Source organism: Lissotriton vulgaris, chromosome 2_1, assembly GCF_964263255.1.
Source record: "Lissotriton vulgaris chromosome 2_1, aLisVul1.2, whole genome shotgun sequence".
NCBI lineage: Eukaryota > Metazoa > Chordata > Amphibia > Caudata > Salamandridae > Lissotriton > Lissotriton vulgaris.
The window spans coordinates 687,369,529-687,392,864 of record NC_141687.1 but is presented as its reverse complement, the minus strand read 5'-3'; the positions used below and the strand labels follow the sequence as shown (position 1 = coordinate 687,392,864).

General features: G+C 44.3%; 1 protein-coding gene across 2 annotated transcripts in view; it reads left to right on the top strand.

The window, feature by feature from the left end:
• Positions 1-23,336, top strand: part of OVCH2 (ovochymase 2) — a 1,017,769-nt gene that overhangs the window by 186,786 nt on the left and 807,647 nt on the right. For both annotated transcript variants that reach the window (XM_086955909.1, XM_086955910.1), the window contains exon 3: positions 2,262-2,353. In XM_086955909.1, the coding sequence (XP_086812035.1) occupies positions 2,262-2,353 (92 nt within the window). The remainder of the gene's footprint in view (positions 1-2,261; positions 2,354-23,336) is intronic.

The following is a 23,336-nucleotide window of genomic DNA, read 5'->3' as shown; positions in this document are numbered from 1 at the left end:
GTCAGGGTTCGAATGAGGGCCCCGGAAAATGTAAAAGGGAAAAGGCTGAAAACGTGCCCTGCACGTCCAGAAGTGCCGTGGCTGGGTACCCAAAAACTGTTCTCATTGGCCTTGAATCAGGGCCAATGAGAACAGCACTCCTGCAGGGTCCCAGCGAGCTATAGGATTGGCCGATGGCTTTAAAGCCAATCCTATATCGCTTTGTTGGGTCTCCACAGCAAACGTTAAAGGCACATCATTGGCTGTCACACAGCTATTAAAATTACGGACAAATGGCGTCCGTTAAAAAAACCTCCACGGACAACGGACAGACGGCCGAAATTACGGACTGTCCGTGAAATTTACGGACGGTTGGTCACCCTATCTTCAACCGCAACTCCCTTGTAACGCTCTCAGCAAGAATAAGAACCTTGCAGAGAACGCTCGAGGAGAGAAGTGATTGAAGCAAAACAACACATTTAAATATAATTAAACATGACAAATTGTTTAATGAAGCCAAACACTAAGGGTTGCTGTGCAGTGTTGATGACCTTGACCTGCTGTGCCATAAATTGCAAACAGATAATCTTCCTTGTGGAAAGGAGCTGTGCAATCCTGATGGATGGAGAGGGCTCTGTGACTATCTGTATGGAGATGTTCCTCCTTATCCCAGGAAGGAGAGGAGAAACACTGTTAGTTCCAGATCTGTGTACAAAGCAAATTAGAAGGTATATTGGATAAAAAAGAATAATCTGACTTCAGAACCATTTCTCATGAAAACTAAAATTTAAAAAGGGGCATGAAAAGAGTAGAGCACCAAGCACTCCAACATTTCATTCTGAAAAATGATTATGAAGACCAAAATATTAAAGAAAGTACATTTAAATCAACTTTAACTGGAAGTTTAAAATCTGCCCCCTATAAAATTTTGAGGACAAAAGGAAGATGATCATAAGCTGGTACTGGACACTGACACATGATAGCAACGAAGAAACTCCCTAAGAAGAAGAGAAGCCATCTAGGAATTTGGAAGAAGTTATGAACCCCTAAAAGCCTGAATGGCAGCCCGTTGGCTTCTTAGAGTAAATATAACTAGACTAAAGAGGAATCCATCACTAAGAATACCCAAGTCATTAGTCGTCTCTCACTTCTTCTTGCCAAACACCAAACTTCAAAATTACTCCTGTGACAAACATTAGGCTTAAGGGCTGCAGGTCAGAGAGATTGCTGGAGGCATCGAGCCACCTCATTAGATTAAGCACAGGCTTCTTTCCTAATTTTTTAATATCCACACACCTAGCGAAATCTCAGAAGAGATGGCTTGGAGATTGGATGGAATGTTGGAAATATCAAATAAGGTAGAGTTTGTAGTTACGAGAACAACATATACTACAGACGATGAGTCCTTCTAGAACCTACCTGTAACAGCTAGCATGAGAAAAAAAATCTCCTTACTTTTTTGTTCGATGATAAGCAACAATATTATTGTGTAACCGAAAAACAAGTATGCAGTGGGTAATTTGATCCCTCCTTTTAGATTAGTAGGAAGGGGTGGAGTCTAGCTTAGAAATTATTTCATATTAACATTTATGCTTGGATATGGGAACTTTTCTTGGTATACACCCGTTACAACGCATCTTTTACTCCGCACTACCATTACAACGCGACTTTTACTCCGCATACCATTACAACGCATTGCGCTGGGGGGCGCTCTAGGATAGGGAATAAGTATAATTTACTATCCAACACCTTCCCTAGGGTCCACGGAGACTGGAGTTAGAATAGTAAATTATACTTACCACTATCCAGCACCTCAAAGCGCTATGCGTTCTAATGGTATGCGTTGTAAAAGTCGCGTTGTAACGGTATGCGGAGTAATAGTATGCGGAGTAACATACATCCACTTTTCTTCAGCAAGCAAATCCTCACAATGTTAGGACTGGAAGATGGACGAGGCGTGTAATGTCCACACACTTTGTGGCTTCCGCTCAATAGTGCTACTGAAATTTGTTTCACACTCCGATTCCTTGCCATTGACTGGAAACTGCTGCTATCATTACTTGCTTTCTTTTTATTTTGTGTTTATTTCGATTTTATGTTAATTCTGTTAGCAGTTTAGTCTTTTAATTGCTTTTATATGAGTGTGTGTCATGCCAATGTACATGAATGCTAAAACCCACAAGTTTGTTAGCCTGCTACAAGTATTTTTATTGCAAGACTGCATGCTTTAAAAACTTTTTTGCTTATTACTTATTCACTATTTCATATTGTTTTTAACGCAGGCTTCTGTGAGAAAGCAAGGACGACATTTCTGTGGTGGAACGATTATCTCTGAAATATGGGTGCTCACGGCTGCTCATTGTGTTATAGACAGGTACCAGAAGACATTATTCTGTAAGATTAATTGTTTAAATAGTTGGGATTTTTTTTCAAGCAGCAAAGTCTAACTAAAGCTTAATAATGTAGCACCACCACATGCATGATCCTATTGTGGCTCGACAGTCATTCACACCCACTCTCCGCACTGGTAAACATCCTAGTAACAAACCCACACTCTCATGAGCACATTTCCAGAAAGCCCATTCTGAATGGTTTTCAGTCCCTCCAAACATTCCTCCTTCAGGATGCTGTTTAAAAGTTATACTCTGCATGCTAAACTTGAGGTGACAGTGCAACGGCCCTTCAACAATGTAAAAAGATGCACACTTCCATTTCATGAAAGCAATTTTCATTACTCCTTTATTCTGTAAACATTAGCCAAAAAAACTCCTACAGTATGTAGGGTCAAGAATGTTGTAGAGTTCGATGTGTAGACTCACTTTCTACAACCAGAGGGTTGCCAAGGAATTCCAGTGATCCTGCAAATCTAATCCAAGGTCACAGAACCACTATCAGCATTGACCTGAAATCAATGCCCACTGAAAATGTAAGCTCTCTATGAAACCCCCAACTGACCTGCAAATTCAGTTTGCTGCTGTGTTTGGACCATTGCATATGTTTTGTGACATAAAATTATAACCATAATATTATTCTGTCACACATTTATGCTTGTGATATTGTTGAGCCAGAACAGTATCTTTACCATGCGATATATGGCCTATAAGACTTCTGATTATACTTGCTATCTCTATTTGTGCAGCATTTCCGCTCTACTTTTAGGAAATACTAAACCTGATAAAGTGCCTCTTTTGTGTGTTCAACCCCCATTTTGTGTTGATTGATCCTGATGGTTTTGGAGCTCTGCACACTGGTGTGCTGATGTACAATCCCCAGTGTACAGGCCTTGACACCTAAAACCTGGTATAATTGGCAGTAAGGCCATAATATAAAGCTACATGTCACATGCGGACTGCTGCGCCTACTGTGCCATTCACTAAGTTGACACAGTAAAACATTGTTTAAAGCCTACATGTGTCGCCTCACTCTCACAGTTTTTAAACCTGCAGAAAGACCTGTCAAAATAAGATTTTGATATGACAGAAACTCAACTTTTATATAAAACATAACATGTGTATTTGTAACATGCATGTTCACCTAAGGGTATCTTGCCACTGAATAACATGTTTATTGTTAACCAACTCAATTGTATTCATTTTATTAACGTCAGAGGCATAAAAGGTTGAGTGGACTCACTGGGATTTGCATCTATGACTATGAGGTCGAACACATGCCCCTACTGTGGACGCAGTAGTCCACTAAGCCACCAGACCCAGCTATATTAAGTATATCATCTCTAAGTAGGCCTTGTAGCCCACAAGGTAGAGTGCCTGGTATTTAAACAGTTGAATATGTAAGAATATAATGTTTGCATGTTCCTACAGTGACTAGCCCCAAAGTCTAATGTTTACTGTTAGGGCTGTAGCTGGTTTTATGAAGAAAGAGCAAAAGTATGTGTAATGTGTTAATCGCATACCTATGGTTTGGAATAAGCTATAGAGTTGGTTCAACCACCATTTTAATGTTTATTAAAATTCCGCCTCAACATCTATGCGCAGCGATTGGGCCTGTAGATCAACACTAAGGAATCAGAAGTCAGGCAATTCAACATCCCAAACACTTCATCAATCAAGGTGGATGGAGAGGACCTAGTCATGACTGAAGAGTTCACCTACCAAGGCAGTACTATCTGACATGATAGAGGGGCAGGCAGTGACATCAAGAGCACACCGAAAAAGGCAAGGAGGCTAAACAATGTGTAGAGGTCACCTCACAACCAACACAAAGCCAAGACTTTACCAGAGCTATGTTTTGTTCATACTTGTGTACGGACCAGGATGGTGGTAAATGATGAAAAACAATATCATCAAACTGCCAGCCATCCACACCAGTAACCTGAGAAGGATATTGTGCATTTTCTTACCACAAACCATCTCCAAACAGAAACTACTCACTAAACACAAGCAACAGAGCATTGGCACCATCATTATTAGAAGATAATAGGGGTGGATAGGATAGGGCACACATTCAGAAGACTCCATCATAAGAAAGGCTCTCCACCGGACCAGAAGGCAAATGAAAGAGAGGTAGACCAAATAACACTTGGAGGTGAACTGTGGAGCAGGTATGAAGACCCTGACCCAGGGCTGGGGTACCGTACAGAAACCTCCCAAGACAGACAGAAGAATACGTCATTCATTGCTGTCCTACATGCAAACAAACAGAACGGACAATAAGTAGGCAAGTAAAGTCTATTTCAATGTTAAAGTTTGATTTTCATTAAACATATAGGAAAAGTAACTTTAAAAAAGTATACTTTCCCTGTCCAAAGCCCCTGCAGGACAGTTCGCATTGGCCTGCCTTCAGCTAGCCTGTCAGTATTGCTTTGATGAGGTGCGGAATACTGCTCTCAGAGCAAAGATAATGGCTTGGGCCTGGCAGAAGGGCTTGGGAGAGGAATGCATCTTTGCTTAACTATAGCAGGATAGTTTAGGAGGCTCCAGGAACTTTGCTAACTTAAAAAGGACCAGGGGGAGACGTGTACTTTTACAATTTAGGCATAAGGCAAGCATGGAGGCAATTTAGTTCCAAAACATACTTTAGCCTCCTGGCTTTAGTCTCAGTATGGGAGGGATCTGGCCCCAGAACCAGTTTGGAGTTGTTGAGGGACAGGGTACTTCTCATTTCCATAAATACACCCCTCAGTGTACCACAAGCTCCCTGCCGGGGCAGATAGATGCTACCAAGTTGGATTATACTGAGAATCGTGCACTATGGGATAGTTTGCAATGAGATAAACAGAATGTAGTCCATGAATGGGGAGGTTTGCCCTTTAGAACATTTTGAGCATTGGGCAGGGAGTGTCAAAAAGTCACCCCACGCACTGGCTAGTAAATTGAACAAAAGTAACATCTCACCTCATGCTCTTCAGAACACTGTCTGGACCTGTGGCAAAACAGAAGTGAACTGGACGTGCTATCTTTGTGGAGATCTAAAGGGCTGTACTGGCTCCCAATGATACACAGGACTAAAATGTTGTTGCCAGCGTTGGTCACAAGGAAACATGGCCTGCTGACGAGCCAATGCAACATTAAAAGCTGCAAGAGGCTGTTTTCTTGGAGTGACGAGTTACAACTGGCATTGGACTGGACCTTACTAGTGGTCTGTGCTAGAGTGTGTACTGGTCCTGAGGTCCTAGGAGCCTTAGAAAAGATTATTTGACTTCCAAAACCTCTGGGATTTCAGCAGAACCTCACCGCAAGGGTGTCAGATTTTATAACAACTTCATCAGAATCATCTTCAAGTTTACTGATCTGGATGATTTTGAGCTCCGAAAAAAGAGACTAAGTCTGAAGTTACAACTCTTGAACATGCAAAGGTGCAAAAAAATATGCTCCCAATGAGAGGATTTCAGCTGCCACAACATTATATTTTCTCCGATCAGAACTTTTTCTGCCAAAACCAACAGCTTCAGCAGTATCTCGACCAGCAACTATCCAGTATCGATAGGGCTTCATTGGATACAGCTTTCAACCTTGCCCCCTTGAAGGATATTGATACATATTAAAAAACGAAGTCAGAAAATAAAAACCTTGACCAGGATGACCCGCTTGGTGTATGCAACCTCCACAGCATTGTGGCCAGCCTAAAATTATTTTTTAGGTCCTAGTCAACAGTGATCAAAGATTTCTGATTGGAACTAATTATCCTTGGCATTTTTCGCCTTTACACTTAAAAAAAATCATGTCTTCGGTCTCCCTTAATGGATTTGGTCCCATTTTCTTTTTATATGTTTCTTGATTTTTAAGAATTGGATTTCGGATGTTTATTAAATTATGCCCTGATATAAATATGAGGAAGGGTCTGAAAACCGGTAGAATGCCTGTTCTACGTTCTAAAACGAGACAAAAAGAAATTGCCCCGCAACCGGTCACTACCCTCACAGCAATCGATATCATGCTACAACAAACTATAGGGGCTGTATCTTCTGCTATTGCTAATACTGAAAGGAGGTTATCTTTGCCGCCAACAATATTTTTGTCTGACACCCAGGAGGCGGCAGTTGATCTTGTGGGTCCTTCACAAGATGTTACTGACGATCTGGACTTAAGCCTCGGAGTCACCGCCTCCTTCGTCGATCTTCCATGCGGTCAGCCTTTAACTGAACAGCAGGGAAACCTTCAAAATATGTCACCCAATCCAGTTCCTTTAAGGGCCCACAGAACGACAATCAGTGCATCGCCAGGACTAGGGAACACAGGTCCTACTAAGAGCGAACCTAAGCCAAAGAAAAAGCCCAAAAATAACACACGGAACCATAACTTAGTGTCACCCGCTCCAAATTCTGCATCAGGCATACCTTGTTGGGTCGAAAAATATGGTAGCTGATCTAAAATCGGATCTTGAAGCCACGATAACTGCTCATATTAAGCCCCTAATGTCCAAAATTGATAGATTGACATCACTAATCAACACTAAATGGACTGGTTCTAATAAAGCAAGTGGAAACGTGCCAATACAGTCACACGGAAAATCAAAAGAAGTGCCCCTGGGAAATACCACTAGTAGCAAACCCTCAAAAGATGCTACCACCAAGGCCTAAATATTACCAGTAAACTCAAGAGTAGTAACTCAACACCTGACTCAAATGGGGGAAAAATCTGCTGCCCCTCCCCCAACTCCTAGCGTTACTGGCCCTACCCTGGAGACTCAAACAAACTCAGGTCCTATAAAAGTGCCTAATCAACCAGTAAAGGGTTCTAAAAGTTTGGATACTAATCTAACATCAACCTCCTCTCCAAACAAGATCCAAGAACCAAAAACAAGGCCGGCTCGCTTTAAGACAATCAACTTGCCACCGGAAGTTTCACCTTTCGTGGTTGTATTGACGGGTGTACCACCACTGAAGGAGGGAAGAAGAGAAACCTTTGTTGAATTGAAAAATGAGTGTGCCCAGTGGCTCCAGCTGCACAAACCGTTACCCCTGCATATGTGTGGTGAAATACTTGCAGTTAGAAGAGGAGAGTGGGTGGGAAGAAATACCAAGACTATAGCAGGAGACGTTGTAACTGTCAACTTCAGGGATACAGGGGTAGTGAATTATATATGCAATGCACCTAGTAGTGGACCAGCCACCCAAATCCTTCCACTTCCTCTATCCTACTTTCTACCTATGGCACCAAGACAACAACCCCCAAGATTCAGTTATCCAATCAATAGAGGGTACACACACTATCCACCAGTGGCAGCAACCATGGCAAGGACCACCTGTAGTCAACCCCTTTCTATCTCAGTTTGCTCACTGGAATATATTTTGTGCTCTCGATGAGGTAGATTGACTCACTTTTGAGGAAACTACCTGCTCACATCTGGACTTGAATAGGGGCGAGGAGGAGGGCTCACAAATTATATTACATCCGACATGCCCCAATCCTCCAACCATGATAGTCACTAGCCAGACCCAGTTAACATCTTCTGTTCTAGAAAGGGAATGTTCAGAACCCCAAAGCCACAGTGACACTATTAGCATTAAAAGTAAAACCGCCAAGGAAAAAATAAAAATCCTTAGCTGGAACCTTGCAGGCATTCATAGGCAACTGGGTCTGCCCGAGTGGAGCGATTTGGTTGAAGCTCATAAGATCTGCATGTTCCAGGAGACCTGGAGCACTGAACCACTCCATCGGGTCGGATTTGTAACCTACTTTGTCCCAGCTGAGAAACCCAGGCATGGGAAGGGGCGTCCCTCGGGGGGTCTCCTTATCTGGGTAAGCATTTCCCTCAACTGCTGAACAACACCTAAGCAGGTAAACAGCCCAGATATTTTAGGAATTCTACTGACCAACCCTTGTAGAGACTTATCCCTAGTCCTATATAACATCTATGCTAGAGGCACAAAAAATGGGTGTACTTCATCTGTAATATCTGACCTCGAGGTGCAGCTTAGAGACCACAAGGAAGCTAATCACACCTTAGTAGCAGGTGATTTTAACTGCACCTATGAGCCACTACCTATGGATGGCATCCCTGACTTAGGTGAAGAAGATAGTAGATGGGGTATTCCCACACTTACCATCCCTCCGATAAAACGATGGTCCCGTAGCGCAGTGCAGTTAAATGCACTGACACTAGAGTTTGGACTAAGAGCCACGAATGGCCGCACAACTTCAGATCGGATGGGTGCTCCTACGTTCAACAGAGTTGGTCACACCTCGAGGATTGACTATATTCTGTTGGACTTAAAACTCTGGAGTCTGGTCGAAGATATGGCAGTTATACCTACTGTGGAGAGTGACCATAATTCACTTTCCCTATCTATAACGAATCCCTGGCTTAGTAATGCATCGATAGTACCACCCAATTGCACACACAAGGTCACTGTTTCTTCCTGTGGAAGACGCTTAAAGTGGAACAAAGTTGCCACTGACGCCGCCAAACTTTCTAGCATAGATGAGATTCTTACGGCCTCACAAATAGAGCTAGATAACATTAACCCAGTCATGCTAGCTGATAAGGCAACATCCATTTTTGAAGCAGCCGTTAAGAACATAGGCGAAGTTTTTTGGGTAAAGGGCTCCGCAGGGAGAAATATGTCCCAGCATAAAACTAAGGGAATGCATGATTGGTACACCACAGCATGCAGGAGGGCTAAGACTCATTTAATTGAGGCCGTTAAAGGCAAATCCCAACCCCTGATACAGATAGCCAGGAAAGAGCAGAAGAGAATACTGGCACAAGCAAAAAAGGAGTGGGAAGAGGCCTATTGGTGTACCCTTAAAGAAGCTAGCTCCAAGAAAGATTCTAAATGTTTCTGGGATACTATCAGAGCTAGAAACAGGCCAGATAGCGACTTGATAACATGTAATATCCCAAGCCAGGCGTGGGTTAAACACTTTTCAAAGCTTTATACCCGCCATGATGATCATTTTATTTCTACTGCTCCCAATGACCCTGAACGGGGGGTAGTGGTTTCAACATCGTTCCCACTAAACTGGGACATCAACCCTGAAGATTTTGACTTCACAATTAAAGAAGTGGAATATGCGGTAGGCACTATCATGCCCCAAAAAGCTGCTGGCCCGGATGGTATTCCTGGCAACCTTTTGCGATCAGACATTCTGAAGTGAGGAAAATTGATTCACTGCCTACTTGTCGCCATCTGTAGGGGCGCCCCTATCCCCTCCTCGTGGAAAGGGGCGGAGGTGGTCCCTATTTTTAAAAAAGGTGCCAGAGAGGATCCATCAAATTATAGACCCATCAGCTTGTTGGACATTAGTCAAAAAGTAGTTGGCAAGGTCTTACTGGTCAGAATACTAGACTGGATAGAAGAAAATAAAATCCTTTCTGACTACCAGGCGGGCTTTAGAGTGGGTACCGGGACAATTGAACAAGCTTTTAGGCTGATGATGGTGTATTGGAAAGTCGTGGTCATAGGCAAGGGCAGTCTTTATCTCGCGTTTATCGATTTAAAGACTGCCTTTGACCTTGTACCGAGGGAAACCCTTTGGAGTGTTTTGGCTAATATGGGGTTGCCCCATTATTTACTCTCACTACTCGTCAGGCTACATGAAAACAGCTTTGCCCAGATTAGGTGGGGCCCAGGAGGGGAAAAAACAAGTAGTATCCCGGTTGAGAGAGGGGTCCGCCAGGGATGTGTGTTAGCTCCTACCCTCTTCTCCCTTTACATAAATGGGGTGGTTGAGCATCTCCGGGAACATCCTTCAGACGAACCATCCCTGGCTGGCGAACGTATACCTACCCTCCTCTTCGCGGATGATACGCTTTTAATATCAAAAACCCCAATAGGCCTCCATAGGCTCCTAAATAACTTTCAATCCTTTTGCTCTAAACGAGGCCTGGTAATTAACACGAGCAAGACAAAATACCTTGTGTTGAATCCTCCAAAAAAAACAGTCCGCTCCCCTACCCTGAATGCGGAACCCTTGGAGAGGGTAGAAGTTTTCGACTATCTTGGTATTCGTTTATCACATAAAATGCAATGGACCCCACATCTGGACAAAATGCTATTAACCCATAAGAGGATAACAGGAGCCCTTTTGAAAGAACAACGCTCCTGCTCAACCAGACCGATAGCTGTTGTCCTCGATATCTACTCAGCTAAAGGGGTTAGTTCTGCTCTTTATGGGGCAGAACTTTGGGGTTCATCTATCACTAACGACCTACCAAGATCAGAGAAGAAATTTTGTAGAGCGATTATGTCACTCCCACAGGGTACTCCTACGGCCCGCTAATGTTGGACCTAGGTTGTCGCCCAATTGACGATCTTGCAAGATTCCGTCCACTTTTGCTATGGGCACGCTTGTGGCCAGTGGAGGAACTTGGTAAATACGCGCAAGGTCTTTCAGAAATCATGACATTACCAGGGTGGCATAAAATCAAATGGTTGAGAGATATGAAAACATTGTTACTAAACCTGGGCTTAAACGACGCGTGGGTAAATAGATCTTCACCCCCAAAGTCAATTCTTAAGAAACTTTATTGGAACTGGATCTCGCTACAAAGGAACACCAGTACATCCCTGGGCAGACTTACTGAAGACTTTTTGCGGTTCAAGGACCTACCAAAACGGGAACTGTATCTTGACACTATTGAAAAACTCTTTGATAGGGCCCTGTATTTCAAATTTAGAACAGGAACTCTTCCTTTGTATTCTTTTACTTCACGATGGAAATCCCCTGCACAAACTATAGAGCTTTGCCCAGTATGCCTAGATAGACCAGAGACTGTGGCACACTTCATGTTTGAATGTGGAGAGTATGCCCTACCCAGGAGGGTATGGCTCAAAAACGTATGCCGTCAGCTGGGCACTAGGAGCCACATGGACGCAATTCGCATATTAATGTCTGATAGTTGCGCCACCTATGCTTGCGCCCTAGCCAAATTCTTATCATGGGCTTGGTCCATCAGAACTAAAAGGCTAAAACTAACTGTTTAATTCTTTTTTAAATCGACTATCAAATGACTTTTCTTAAAAATATTGTAACTTTTTAACACATTTTTTCCTTTTGCATATAAACTCTTGCTGCTTGTTTATGCTTGCTTTTGCGTTTGCTTTTAAACTTGATGTACTTGTGTTTTATGTGAAGCTTTTATGATAACTTTTTATCGAAATAAAGCCTTTTTGACTTAAATTATGCTTTAACTTTTTGATTGTTTAGGGGTTGCTAAATATTTGAAACAGTTTCCTAAGTTACGCCTGTCTGCTGTGTTCCATGGCTTCCTGTGTTGAGCCTAGGTTTAATTTACTGAAACTGTATTTGACTTTGCAGAATTTTCCGACCTTTTATTTGGGTAGGACTCTCGTTCTCTCCAACTGATAACTAGTGGGTAAACATAGCCATCAGTTTTCCCATTTTATTGATAAAGTCTTCCAGGCAAAAGTTGGGAGCCAACTCACATTTGGAATAGAGCTATGAACAATGGACAAGCCCACACATTGTGGGGGGCGCTATGAGAGAACGTTTTGGAAATCGCTCTTCAAATTGCCCTCAAGCTTTCCAGCTGTGGCATTGGAATCAGATATTAGCTACTCCTTTGTTGAGTCCAGTTGTCAAATGATACCCTATTAAGTATGAGCTAAAAAAACTGAGAGCGCAAGGTTACATTTTAGTTGATGAGGCTTGGAAAACACATATTTTAATGCATACAAAATTACCATATGCAATTCAATGGGAAAAAGAAGCTAAGAGACTGGGTTTGTCCAGATATGAAATTGCTGTCATGGAAAATATTAATGCCACTGTTAATAAGTACTTTCTAGTAACTTGTGTGAATTAATGGAAACATAAAAATGAGAAACCACATTGAGGAAGCCAACTTATGGAGAAACAATTTTAAGAAAAGACAATTTTAAGTAACTACAAAAAAATCGAGTATTAAAGGAAACTTTTTGAAGGAAAGATCATTTTAAGGAAAGATTCAAAATTACATTAAATTTGAGTGGAGTTTAGAACTCCTGTGGGGTTTTTGAGGTAGGGGATGGGTAATGTTTTGGGTGAAGAGGGTTTTTTAGGGGTCAGGAATAAATGTTTGGGCACAGAAAAGGGTTTTAGGGTTTAGAGATGGGTGGAGTGTAAGGTTATAGGAAAGTGTGTTTCTGTTGCAGTAACCCCCCCCCCACGTTTTGCCTGATAACTGATGCACTTTTCCTTGGTGTGCCCTGGGTCCCTGTCAATCAGGTTCCCAGGGCCTGTGTTCTTTCCCCAAAAACTACCCCAATTGGCATCTCTGGCCACAGGTTAGCCCCTGGTAAATGGTACCATAGGTACCCGGGGCACTGTGACCAGAGAAGCCCCCTAAGGGCTGAAGCACTTCTTGTGCCACCCTTAGAGGCCCTGTACCCTGACACACAACCTGCCTTTGCAGGCTGAGTGTCTGGTTGCAGAACAAAAACAGAGAGTCGACATGGTACACATCCTTGTGTGCCATGCCACAAACACACTGCCCTGGCATACCTCAGTCATCTCTCCAGCTGGGTGCACTATGCCAGTGGTGTGGACACAGGTGGATTGTGCCCTGTGCCCCTACAGTATACACGGCCATTCCCGGGCACTGTAAGTGCAGTGCTGCCATTAAGAGTATATGGTGCTAGGAGCTTGTCATTACGAACTCCACAGCACCATAATGGCTACACTGAAGACTGAGAAGTTTGGTATCAAACTTCTCAGCATATTAAATCCACACTGATGCCAGTTTGAGATTTAATGTAAAGTGCACAACAGAGGGCAACTTAGAGTTGGCCCCTGAAACTAACCCACAACCAGCGTCCTGACTGAGAGCCTGCCAAGGCTGCCACCCAGCAGACATGTTACTGGACCCCTGGGTAGACAGCCCTCCGCTCTCTGGGGCCTGCAACAATGCACATCCTGGGACGAGGTGCTAGGTCTCCTCCCCCAGGATGGACAGGGGGAGCTTCAAAGGCATGCCGCCTCTGTGAGCTTCTCCAGGCCACTTGCTGTACTCAGCAACTGGCACCCACCGCTTCTGACCCCCACTCTGGCTGGAAGACAGGCGGTAAAAACAAAGGAAGGAAAGGGGGTGTGCCAGCTGTTGTGTGTCGATTTAGATTCTGTATTTATTTCCTGATGCATGCCCTTATATAGGTACATTTCAAATTGCCCTTATATAGGCGTAGAAACCTAGTCCTTATTTAGGCATAGTCCATGCTACCCACATACAGGCATGGCTACTTACATCCATTCATCTATGTCACAACGAATTCTTGGAAACAAAGACTCTTAAGCTTTAGGGACCTTCCCTTTCCTGGATATTGATTTCTCCAAGAACTCGTTTATTATGCATGAACATCTATTCCTTATAGTGTTCATTCATGACGTTCATATGCCCGACTTTTACGTCAATACTGGCATTCCTAAACACCTTCAAGGTATAAATATACCTTCACTTGCTAAGGCAAGGCATGGTGCGATACGATTATCTTCTTGCACAACGCGGCTCGCCACAGCAAGTCCCGAAGGAAGTCAAGTTACCAACTGACGCACTGACCAGACTCTGCCATCCTCCTCGCAGAGAATCCAGCTCCAGTGTTTCTGACTCCCCTTGCGGGGTGTTAGAGAATCGAGTCCTAGGAAAGAGATACCAACCTCTCTCATTCTAAGGTATGGAGCTGATTAGAACCTAGAGAAACCTTTGGCAATTCCTGGCGAAACTAAACTAAAACTAAACTATAACTAAAACAGCACATACTTCTTCCATCGTACTAGACTTAGGTTAGGTACACTGGGGTAGGATTATTTTAGAAACACCAGTTGAGTATTTTAGCCTGTGTTTTATGTATGTATTTTTATATATGTCATAGTTACAGACCATGCTATTACAGTATTATTTTATATTACTATTAACGCTGTACGCATTATAGTTCGCATTTGATCTTACGATTGTAGCAGTTCATATCCCTTGCATGAGAAAGAAGACTGTTCAATAAACCCTTTTTATTGAAACGCCCGTCTCTCTATTCCCATGAAAACTCTGTAGAAACAAAGCATGCACGATTGACTGAGTGAAACGGTTATCTATTGATTCCACGACTCTGACGATATTGTTCCGACACTAAGGGAAACAAAGTTGTCATGTTTATGCGGTTGTCAGAGACCAATCCCTTGTTATTCATTTGAGAAAGTTTCTAGTGACCTCTGAGTTAGCTGGCACACACAAGTAATTACGTTTAATGTACTCAATAGAGACATACTGACCTCACTCCTATGTCAAATCTATGGTGTATATTATTCCAATGCGCTGAGCCTATTAGGGATATAGGAACTACACTACACAGTCTCTGCTAACCCCACCCCTCAGGTGGGGGAGGCGAGGTAAAGGTGGGGAGCTCTACCCAATCAGAGCTAGGTACATGCCCCCCTCCCATTGGAGAGTGGCGGGATAGGGGATGTACTCACCCCAGGATAGGGACTCATTGATCCCTGCCCTTGCCCTACCTGTAACGCTCCTAAATGTAGTATTTACGGGCGCCCTAAACCTTCCTTCCGGAGATCCCAATTTTGAAACAAGAAGAATAACAAGAAGAAAGAAGACCTGCTGTGCAGCTGCTAACAAGAGGATGACACCAACTGGCTTGGCCCCAGCCCTACCGGCCTGTTGATCCTTAAACCTGCTCCTGCTAAAACCCTGGCATCTCCTGCGGACAGCAACTTCGAAAACCCCGGAGGACCTGCCTGCCTTGCTCATCTAAAAGCTGGGACTCCCATTAACAGTGGTCCTGCTCCAACAGCAACAACCCCTGGTGCCAGCCAGGAACCAAAATCCAGCACATGCGGCACATGCCGAGCCCGGCCTGTGCCTGAGTGGACAAAGACCACAAGGACATCCCCCCGGCATCTGTGATTAGAAATCCAGCACCCAAGGACTCTCCTCGACTATCCTGATGACGCCTGCAGCCTCACAACAAGGGACCCTCCAACCGCGATCAGCAGAGGGTAAGATTTCCCGACGTCAAAAGACATCCCTGCACCCGGCGCCCCACGGCCCCGTGTGCCCAACTCCTGTGTGTGTACCTATCCTCCAAGATCCCAATTTTCCTCACAAAGTGGTGGTCGCGCCTGAAGAATATCAGTTCCCGAGCCTGCAACCTTTGTTCAACTTACAACTTTCCCATTGAATAACATAGGGGCTCCCGAAGGCCCAAAAGCACCCTGCACCCAGCCTCTCAAGTGCCACTGGAAGTGCAGCATCTATACTACTCTACTTCCTCACTTGCCCTGTGAGGAGCTCCGCACCCACAGCCACGTGGTCTGCCTGCTAGCAGCAACCAAAAAGGCCCCCTATCCTCCATAGGAGAACATTGGGCCTACTCACTCTGCACCCGGCTGCCCCTGTGCTGCTGAGGGTGCAACAACTGTACTTACCTGAGCCTGGGAGACCCCTGAGTCTACCCCAGAACCTTAACTCTGCCAGCCGAGTACTTACCCAAAGACCGATAACTTGATTTTCTCCATAGGGTAATATTGGTTGAGTTTCACTCAGAATTTCTTCTAAGTGTCGAGTTTTGCAACCTTAAAATATTCACAAAAAATCAGCCGAACAATGAAAACAAAATCACTCACCTGGTATCAGGAGAGATCACAGTGCTGCATCTTTGAGTCCAGCACTGAACCTGAAAAGTAATTATAATTGTGATTTACTGTTAACCCAATTTTCCTCCATAGGAATACAGTGTCTTCTAAGTGTCAATTTTAACTTACAAATATTCCTTACAAATTGCCTGTGTTACAAAAACGATTTCTTTCAACTGTTTACAGGAAATGCACCAGGGCTGAATCCAGGATCCAGCCCTGAGTAAGAAAAACCTACGTAAAGTAATTTTATTGCTTTTACTTAAAAACTCCCATTGAGCTCAATGTTATAATTGTGATTAACTTGTGTTGCATATTGCAACAACTGTATCTACTGCATTCAAAAGTCTATTGCTAATTGAAAGTATTCTATTGCAACATCTAATTCTTAGAAAGTATTTATGATACTTACTTGTGGTTCTAAAACAAACAACTGAGGGCCAGATGTAGGTAAATGTAAAATACTGATGTCTTAATACTGAATTTTACCGATTCGGTATTAGTATTCAGTATTCAAGTTTATTATGATATCGGAACTCTTACGAGATCCACATAAAATACATACAATAAAATCTTTAAAATAAAATATCGACAAGTAGATAGAATAAGAATACACAACACTTAGGGCATCAAAATTACCAAATTAATACAAATCCAGGAAACATTTGAAAAATGTGTACAGTTTAAAACAAAACATTTCATTAGGAGGATTGATCATAGCTGCACTAAAAGAAGGAGCAGACAAAATGTTCAATTGAAGGCAGATGGGTCTTAGCCATCTTTGCCTATAAGACATCAGGGCTGGACAAACAAAAATGACATGAGACAAATCTTGATCATACATATGACAAAAATCACAGACCGCTGAAGAGCCATGCCATCTGGATAAGAGCGATTTCAAAGGAAGTAAATCCTGTCTTACTAAAAACAGTAGGCGTCTAACGCCATGAGGAATGTTCCATTGAACATATGTTTGAGCTTTCCTCAACAGACAGGAATCGATAACTGGGGTAATGCCCTTTTTCAGAATCCGAAGATCTCTATCCAGTCTAAACCCTAGTTCCCACGAGGAGGACTTCAAAAGGGTTTTTAACTGATAAGGTGACAAAGAGAATAAAGCATCTTTATCCAGTTGTAATTGACCCACAGCATATCTAATTTTTTTTACGATTAATGAATAGTCATTAAAATTTCCCAACAACTCATTTTTTATAAGATGTCTTAAGGTACTAGGCTCGCTCCTTGCAAGGCTGACAACCCAGCGCACGATTCCCGCTAGACCTTGGACCCAGCTACTACGTAAGCCGAATTCCTGTCTAAAGACAGCTGTTGAACTAGCCGTGTTGACAGATACTAGGCTACGTAAAATTTTTCCTTCCGAGGAATTTAAGAAGCTCCAATTTTTTACATCAATTAACTCTATTCCATAGAGTAGGGAGGCAGGAACTTTTGCTCAAAATACATCTAATAATATCGAAAAATGCCTTCTAAATGTAGCCTTATACAAGGATACCAAACTCTTTCCCTGAACAATAGCTTTCCGGGAATTGTTGGCTATATGGGCTTTTTCACTTAAATTACTCATAACAATTTTACCAAGGAAGGGATAAGATTTCACTGTTTCCAATTTTTGACCCCCTACTACCTAATTCGGTATTAAGAAATCGGTGTTTCCGATGTAGGTAAAAAATCGGTAATTTTTATCGATTCGGTAAAATTCGGAAAAATAAATACCGAATCCTTAATACCAATCGGTATTACCCAATCTGTATTAACAAATCAATAAATACCGATTTGGTAATTCAAAATCCCTTCAATTGAGGAATCAGCCAATCCTGTGCATCCACACCACCTCCCAACCAGGAAGTGGCCACACCCATGCAGCTGCATTAAATCAGAATCTGCTGGAGAGGCAGGGAGTGCAGAGGAGAACACAGGAGTAACTGAAATAACTTTTCCTGACACAAACTGCAGAATGGTCAACAAGGAGAGTGAAAATAAAGCTGCAAAAAGGAAAATAAAACTCAAATTTAGTGATAGTTTTCTGAAACCGGAGTTTTTCGCCTCTCTCCCGCCTCTCTGTCGTGAACCCATTATGGAGCTGCTCAATCTTTCCCTCAGAGAGGGCGTGGTTCCGTTACCCTGGAAACAGGCTGTGGTCAAACCCATTTTGAAGAAACCGAATTCAGACCCCCTGCTCCCGGAGAACTACCGGCCCATCTCCCTCCTGCCTTGGACCGCCAAGGTCACGGAGGCACACGTGAATACCATTCTGTCTGCCCACCTCTCGCGTAATAACATCCTTGACGAGACTCAAAATGGGTTTCGTGCTCAACATAGCACTGAAACGGCTCTGCTCTTCATGATTGAGCACCTGCGATCAGTGCTAGACGCGGGGCAGACCGCGGCGCTCCTATTGTTAGACCTGAGCGCCGCGTTCGACACGGTGTCTCATGACATTTTGCTGCGGCGTTTGGAGGAAGTGGGGATTGTCGGGAAGGCTCTTAAGTGGTTCCGCTCATTCCTCTCGGACCGGTCTTTTAAAGTAGCCATTCCACCTGGCCAGTCCTCGTACCATTCTCTGGAACTGGGAGTCCCTCAGGGCTCTGCTCTCAAAGTGCTCTCAGCCCCACATTATTCAACTTGTATGTGAAACCGCTGGCTGATGTCGTTAGGCAATATGGCCTTACGATGACATCGTATGCCGACGACACGCAGCTGGCGGTGACACTTAGTGGGGACCCTGAGGTGACTGCGCCCAGATTCCGGGCAGGACTGATAGCTGTGGCGAGCTGGATGCGTAACAACTGCTTACAGCTTAATGCAAAAAAGACCGAGGTTCTGATTGTAGGGAAGCAGGCGGAACTCTGGGGAGACCAGTGGTGGCCTCTTGAACTGGGGGCGATGCCTATTCCAGTGGACGAAGTTAAAAATCTGGGGGTATGGCTGGATTCTAACCTTTCTTTTGCCAGCCATACAAAGAAGACAGCAGCCACCTGTTATGGCATTCTGCGAGGACTTAGACCTGTTCTCAAATTTTTCGACCCTCCCACACGTCAACTGGTGGTTCAGGCCTCTATCCTCTCTCGGATTGACTACGGGAGTGCCTTGCTCCTTGGAGTCAATCAGGCTGAGGCGACGAGGCTCCAGAGGGTGCAGAATGCTGCTGCACGGGCCATTGTAGGTCTCCCGAGACGATGTTCTGTCTCTCCTGTTTTGGCCTCTCTGCACTGGCTTCCGGTCAGACAGAGAATCAAATTTAAGGGTCTCTGTCTGGCATTTAAGATCTTAAAGCTGTCCTCACCTCCGGCCCTGACAGGCCTTATTTCTTCTTATGTCCCTTCGCGATCCCTTAGATCCGAAGTCCAGTATCGGGCGAACAAGCCTAGGTTCAGGCTTAGCAGGATGGGAGGACGCTCCTTCCGCGTGCTGGCGGCAGATTTATGGAATTCCCTTCCTGTTCACATTCGGGCCCTCAACAGCTTGACCCTTTTTAGAAGGGCCATCAAAACCCACTTGTTCATCTCTGTAGGCTAGTACCCCCCTCTGTCAGCTATGATCTGTTGTGTTGTTGCATATGATCAGGCGCCGGGACGCCCCTTTGCTGGGGCAGCTGTTGCGCCTAATAAATGTTATTAACATAACATAACAAATGTTTATTAACATAGGGAGCTGGAGGTCCTAGTTGAAGAGGTGGCAAGAGAACACACAAAGCTGTTTGGGAAACAGTCACTGCAAGTGCCAGAATCCCCGAAAAGAAAAAATATGGACTGGAATACAGGAACATGTAAATGCAATTGGAGTGACCCACCGTGAAATAGACATACTCAAGAAAAGGTGGTACGACGTCAGGAGCCTGAAAAGGAAGAAGATGGCTGAAAGGAAGAGACAAGCCAGCCTGACAGGTGGAGGAAGAAATAGACCACCTGCACTGACTTCATTGGAACTGCTGTTGGAGTCTACTATTGAGCCTGAGAGCGTGAGCGGGATCGGGGATGCAGACAGCTCAGCCAGAGGCGGCAACAAACAAGGTAAGATGCATACACACTAAGCTGCGCGCCCACTCCCTGACCCCATTCCCCAATGAGGCACCGTGAATCCCACTCCAGTACATGCTTTAGTAAAATCCAGCAATGCATTATGGGAGAGTTTAGTCAGTGTAACACCTATCCTTACAGTCATCCCACTGAACACAAAGGCATGTGACACACATCAGTGATAAGCAAGCAGAGGACAGTCAGATAGATTGGCAGACTTGAAAATTTATTTTTTCAAAATGCTGCCAGACAAGTGAGCTACTGTACAATTTATGTCCACAGGCGAGACATCGCGCAGCTCTGCACATGTCAAGGGAGGTAAGGCACCCCAGAGGAAGAGAACGGAGGAGGCCATTTCAACTGCAGGTCACACCACACCACCACCACCTTGGGCATCACCACCACCACCGGCATCACCACCACCACCGGCGTCACCACCACCACCTGCAACAACACCACCACTGGCATCAACACCACCACCTGCATCACCAGCAGCATCCCCACCGGCATTATCAAGACCCAGGAGGCATGCAGTTGCCAGACTCCAAGAGATGGAGTAATCTGTGGAAGACTGCAGGGGTGGAGAACAGTCAACGGTGCAGTGGATGGCAATAATGCAGGATCACAGTCCCCCACAGAGCAATCACACACAGGTGCCAGATGCATCAGGGCTATGGAACCCAGTCCACCTTTGCAGGGTGAGGAGCATGGTGTGTTTTTAGGTCTGGAGGCAAACATGTTAAAAGTCCAGCGCCTGCAAGGGAAAGCAATCCAATCAGTTCAGTGGCAGATGAGACACGTGACATCAAACATGCAGATTATAGAGAAGGGCATCTGCTCAATGAATATAACACTGTCTGAGGGCATGAGGGACATGACTGAGGGCATGAGGTACCATGTCCCAGTCAGTGAGGCTGCTGCGGAGCAAGCATGACGAGAACAGGATGGCACGGCGCAGGGAGAGGCAGAAAATGAAGAATCATACAAAGTCCATTGCCACTTCTCTGCTCTGCAGGCGCTCCGTGGCCAAGCAGGAAGTTATGGCATACTGCAACTGTGATGTGTCAAGGGGGCTTGTGAAAGTGACCACTGCACTTGAAGTGCTCCTAAATTATCAGGCTGCTAATACTGGTGCAGGTGATGTGGGGGATAGTGAGGAGACAACAAGTTGCAGCAGTGTAACGCCACCTGCAACTGAGTCCAGGAGGAGCAGCAGACGTCAAGCTGCTGGCACTGGATCTATTGCCAGTGACGATAGTCTGCAAAGGGAATGCAGCAATGGTCCACGTGGCCGCAGGCATTAATACAAGCCACATTTAGTCTAGCTGACTGGGTGACTTAACCCATGACATCTTTGTAGGGTGTTTACAAATAGGACTGCCATGTTGAGCCCTTCATGTGGTGGCGCAGTGCCAATATATTAAACTACGGTACAAAAGGGGGTGGTGATGGACGGAGCATCTGAATCAATCAAACACTCACACCCAGTCAAAAGATCTGTGTTTAATCCAACACGTTCTTTAGCCCACTCTGCCACCCCAGTTCAGACATGGCTATATGCAAATCAGTCTGACCCTGTGCCTCATGGGAACAGTCCAGCCCGAACTGCCAAGCCATGTTTTCCCTGGACCGGAAACAAGCTTCCGAGGACCGGTTTCTGGCATTCCAGCCGTCTTCAGCCCGGCTTGCTTGAATCCAGTGGCAAAGTGAGCAAGGGACTCACGTCTGAGCATACCCTGCCACACTTATGGCGGCCAAAAGCGGTACAAAAGGGGGTGGTGATGGACGGAGCATCTGAATCAATCAAACACTCACACCCAGTCAAAAGATCTGGGTTTAATCCATCACCGTTCTTTAGCCCACTCTGCCACCCCAGTTCAGACATGGCTATATGCAAATCAGTCTGACCCTGTGCCTCATGGGAACAGTCCAGCCCGAACTGCCAAGCCATGTCTTCCCTGGACCGGAAACAAGCTTCCGAGGACCGGTTTCTGGCATTCCAGCCAGTCTGAGCATACCCTGCCAACTTAGGGCGAACAAAGCGAAACAAAAGGGGATGATGGATGGAGCGTTTGAGCAAATCAAACACTCACCCCCAGTCAACTGATCTGGGTTTAATCCATCACCATTCTTTAGCTCACTCAGCCACCCCAGTTCAGACATGGCCATATGCAAATCAGTCTGACCCTGTGCCTCATGGGAACAGTCCAGCCCGAACTGCCAAGCCATGTCTTCCCTGGACCGGAAACAAGCATCCTGGGACCGGTTTCGGATTCATCATCCTCATCAGCCAGGCTATCTTGAATCCAGTGGCAAAGTGAGCAAGGGACTCACGTCTGAGCATACCCTGCCATCTTAGTGCGAACAAAGCGAAACAAAAGGGATGGTGTGGAGTGCAAAGAAACAATGGATTTAGGCCCAGATCTCTGTACTGGGGTGAATGTATGACATTGTTCTGCTTTCTGTCCATCAACTGTGGTTTTTGCACCCATTCCTATGATGGCATGTTCTGCTGAGGTGCCAGGACTGTTCCGCAAGTAACAGTGTGCTTTATAGTTTTCATCATTCTTTATGTCATGCTAATCTGTGCACTGAATTAAAATATCAAAGTTTTAATGTGTCAAAAGTATACAAAGTCAAAATAAAATGAATGCACAATAGTCACAAAATGTTAAAAAGCTGAGTCAAATCTCAATCATATTGTAAAGTACAACGTAAAATGCCAAGATTTTATTCACACTTCATACATTTATAAAAATGCATTGATATTTTGCGCTAGTAGTGCCAAAGGTGCTTGTATTTGTAACTCCTCCACTAAAAGAATCAGGCCAAAATTAACCAAACCCTTAGCAATTTCTTACTAATGTCAACGAAGAAGTACAGCAATTGGTTCTCTTACACAGAACACCCAGGCAAATCACCAAATGCTTTTTCCACTGGAGAAGTTAGGGCCATATGTATCAAGCAAAATTGCGTTTGCAAACACCGAAATTCACAGAATTTCAGTGTTTGCGATCGCAATTTTGCTAAATGGTATGTTTGAAGGAAAATCTGCATGCAAAATAAGGAATCTCAAAATTTGTGATTCCTTATTTTGCGATTGCATTAAAGGAATCGCAAATTGTGCGATTCCTTAAGTACAATGTAAGAAGCACCAAAAAAGTGCAATTTGGCCTTGAGGAATCGCAAATTACTACCAACTTCAAGTTGGTGGTAATTTGCGATTTCTTTGAAAAATTCACTTTTTTGCATTTTTCAAGTGCAACGTGAAGCACATACA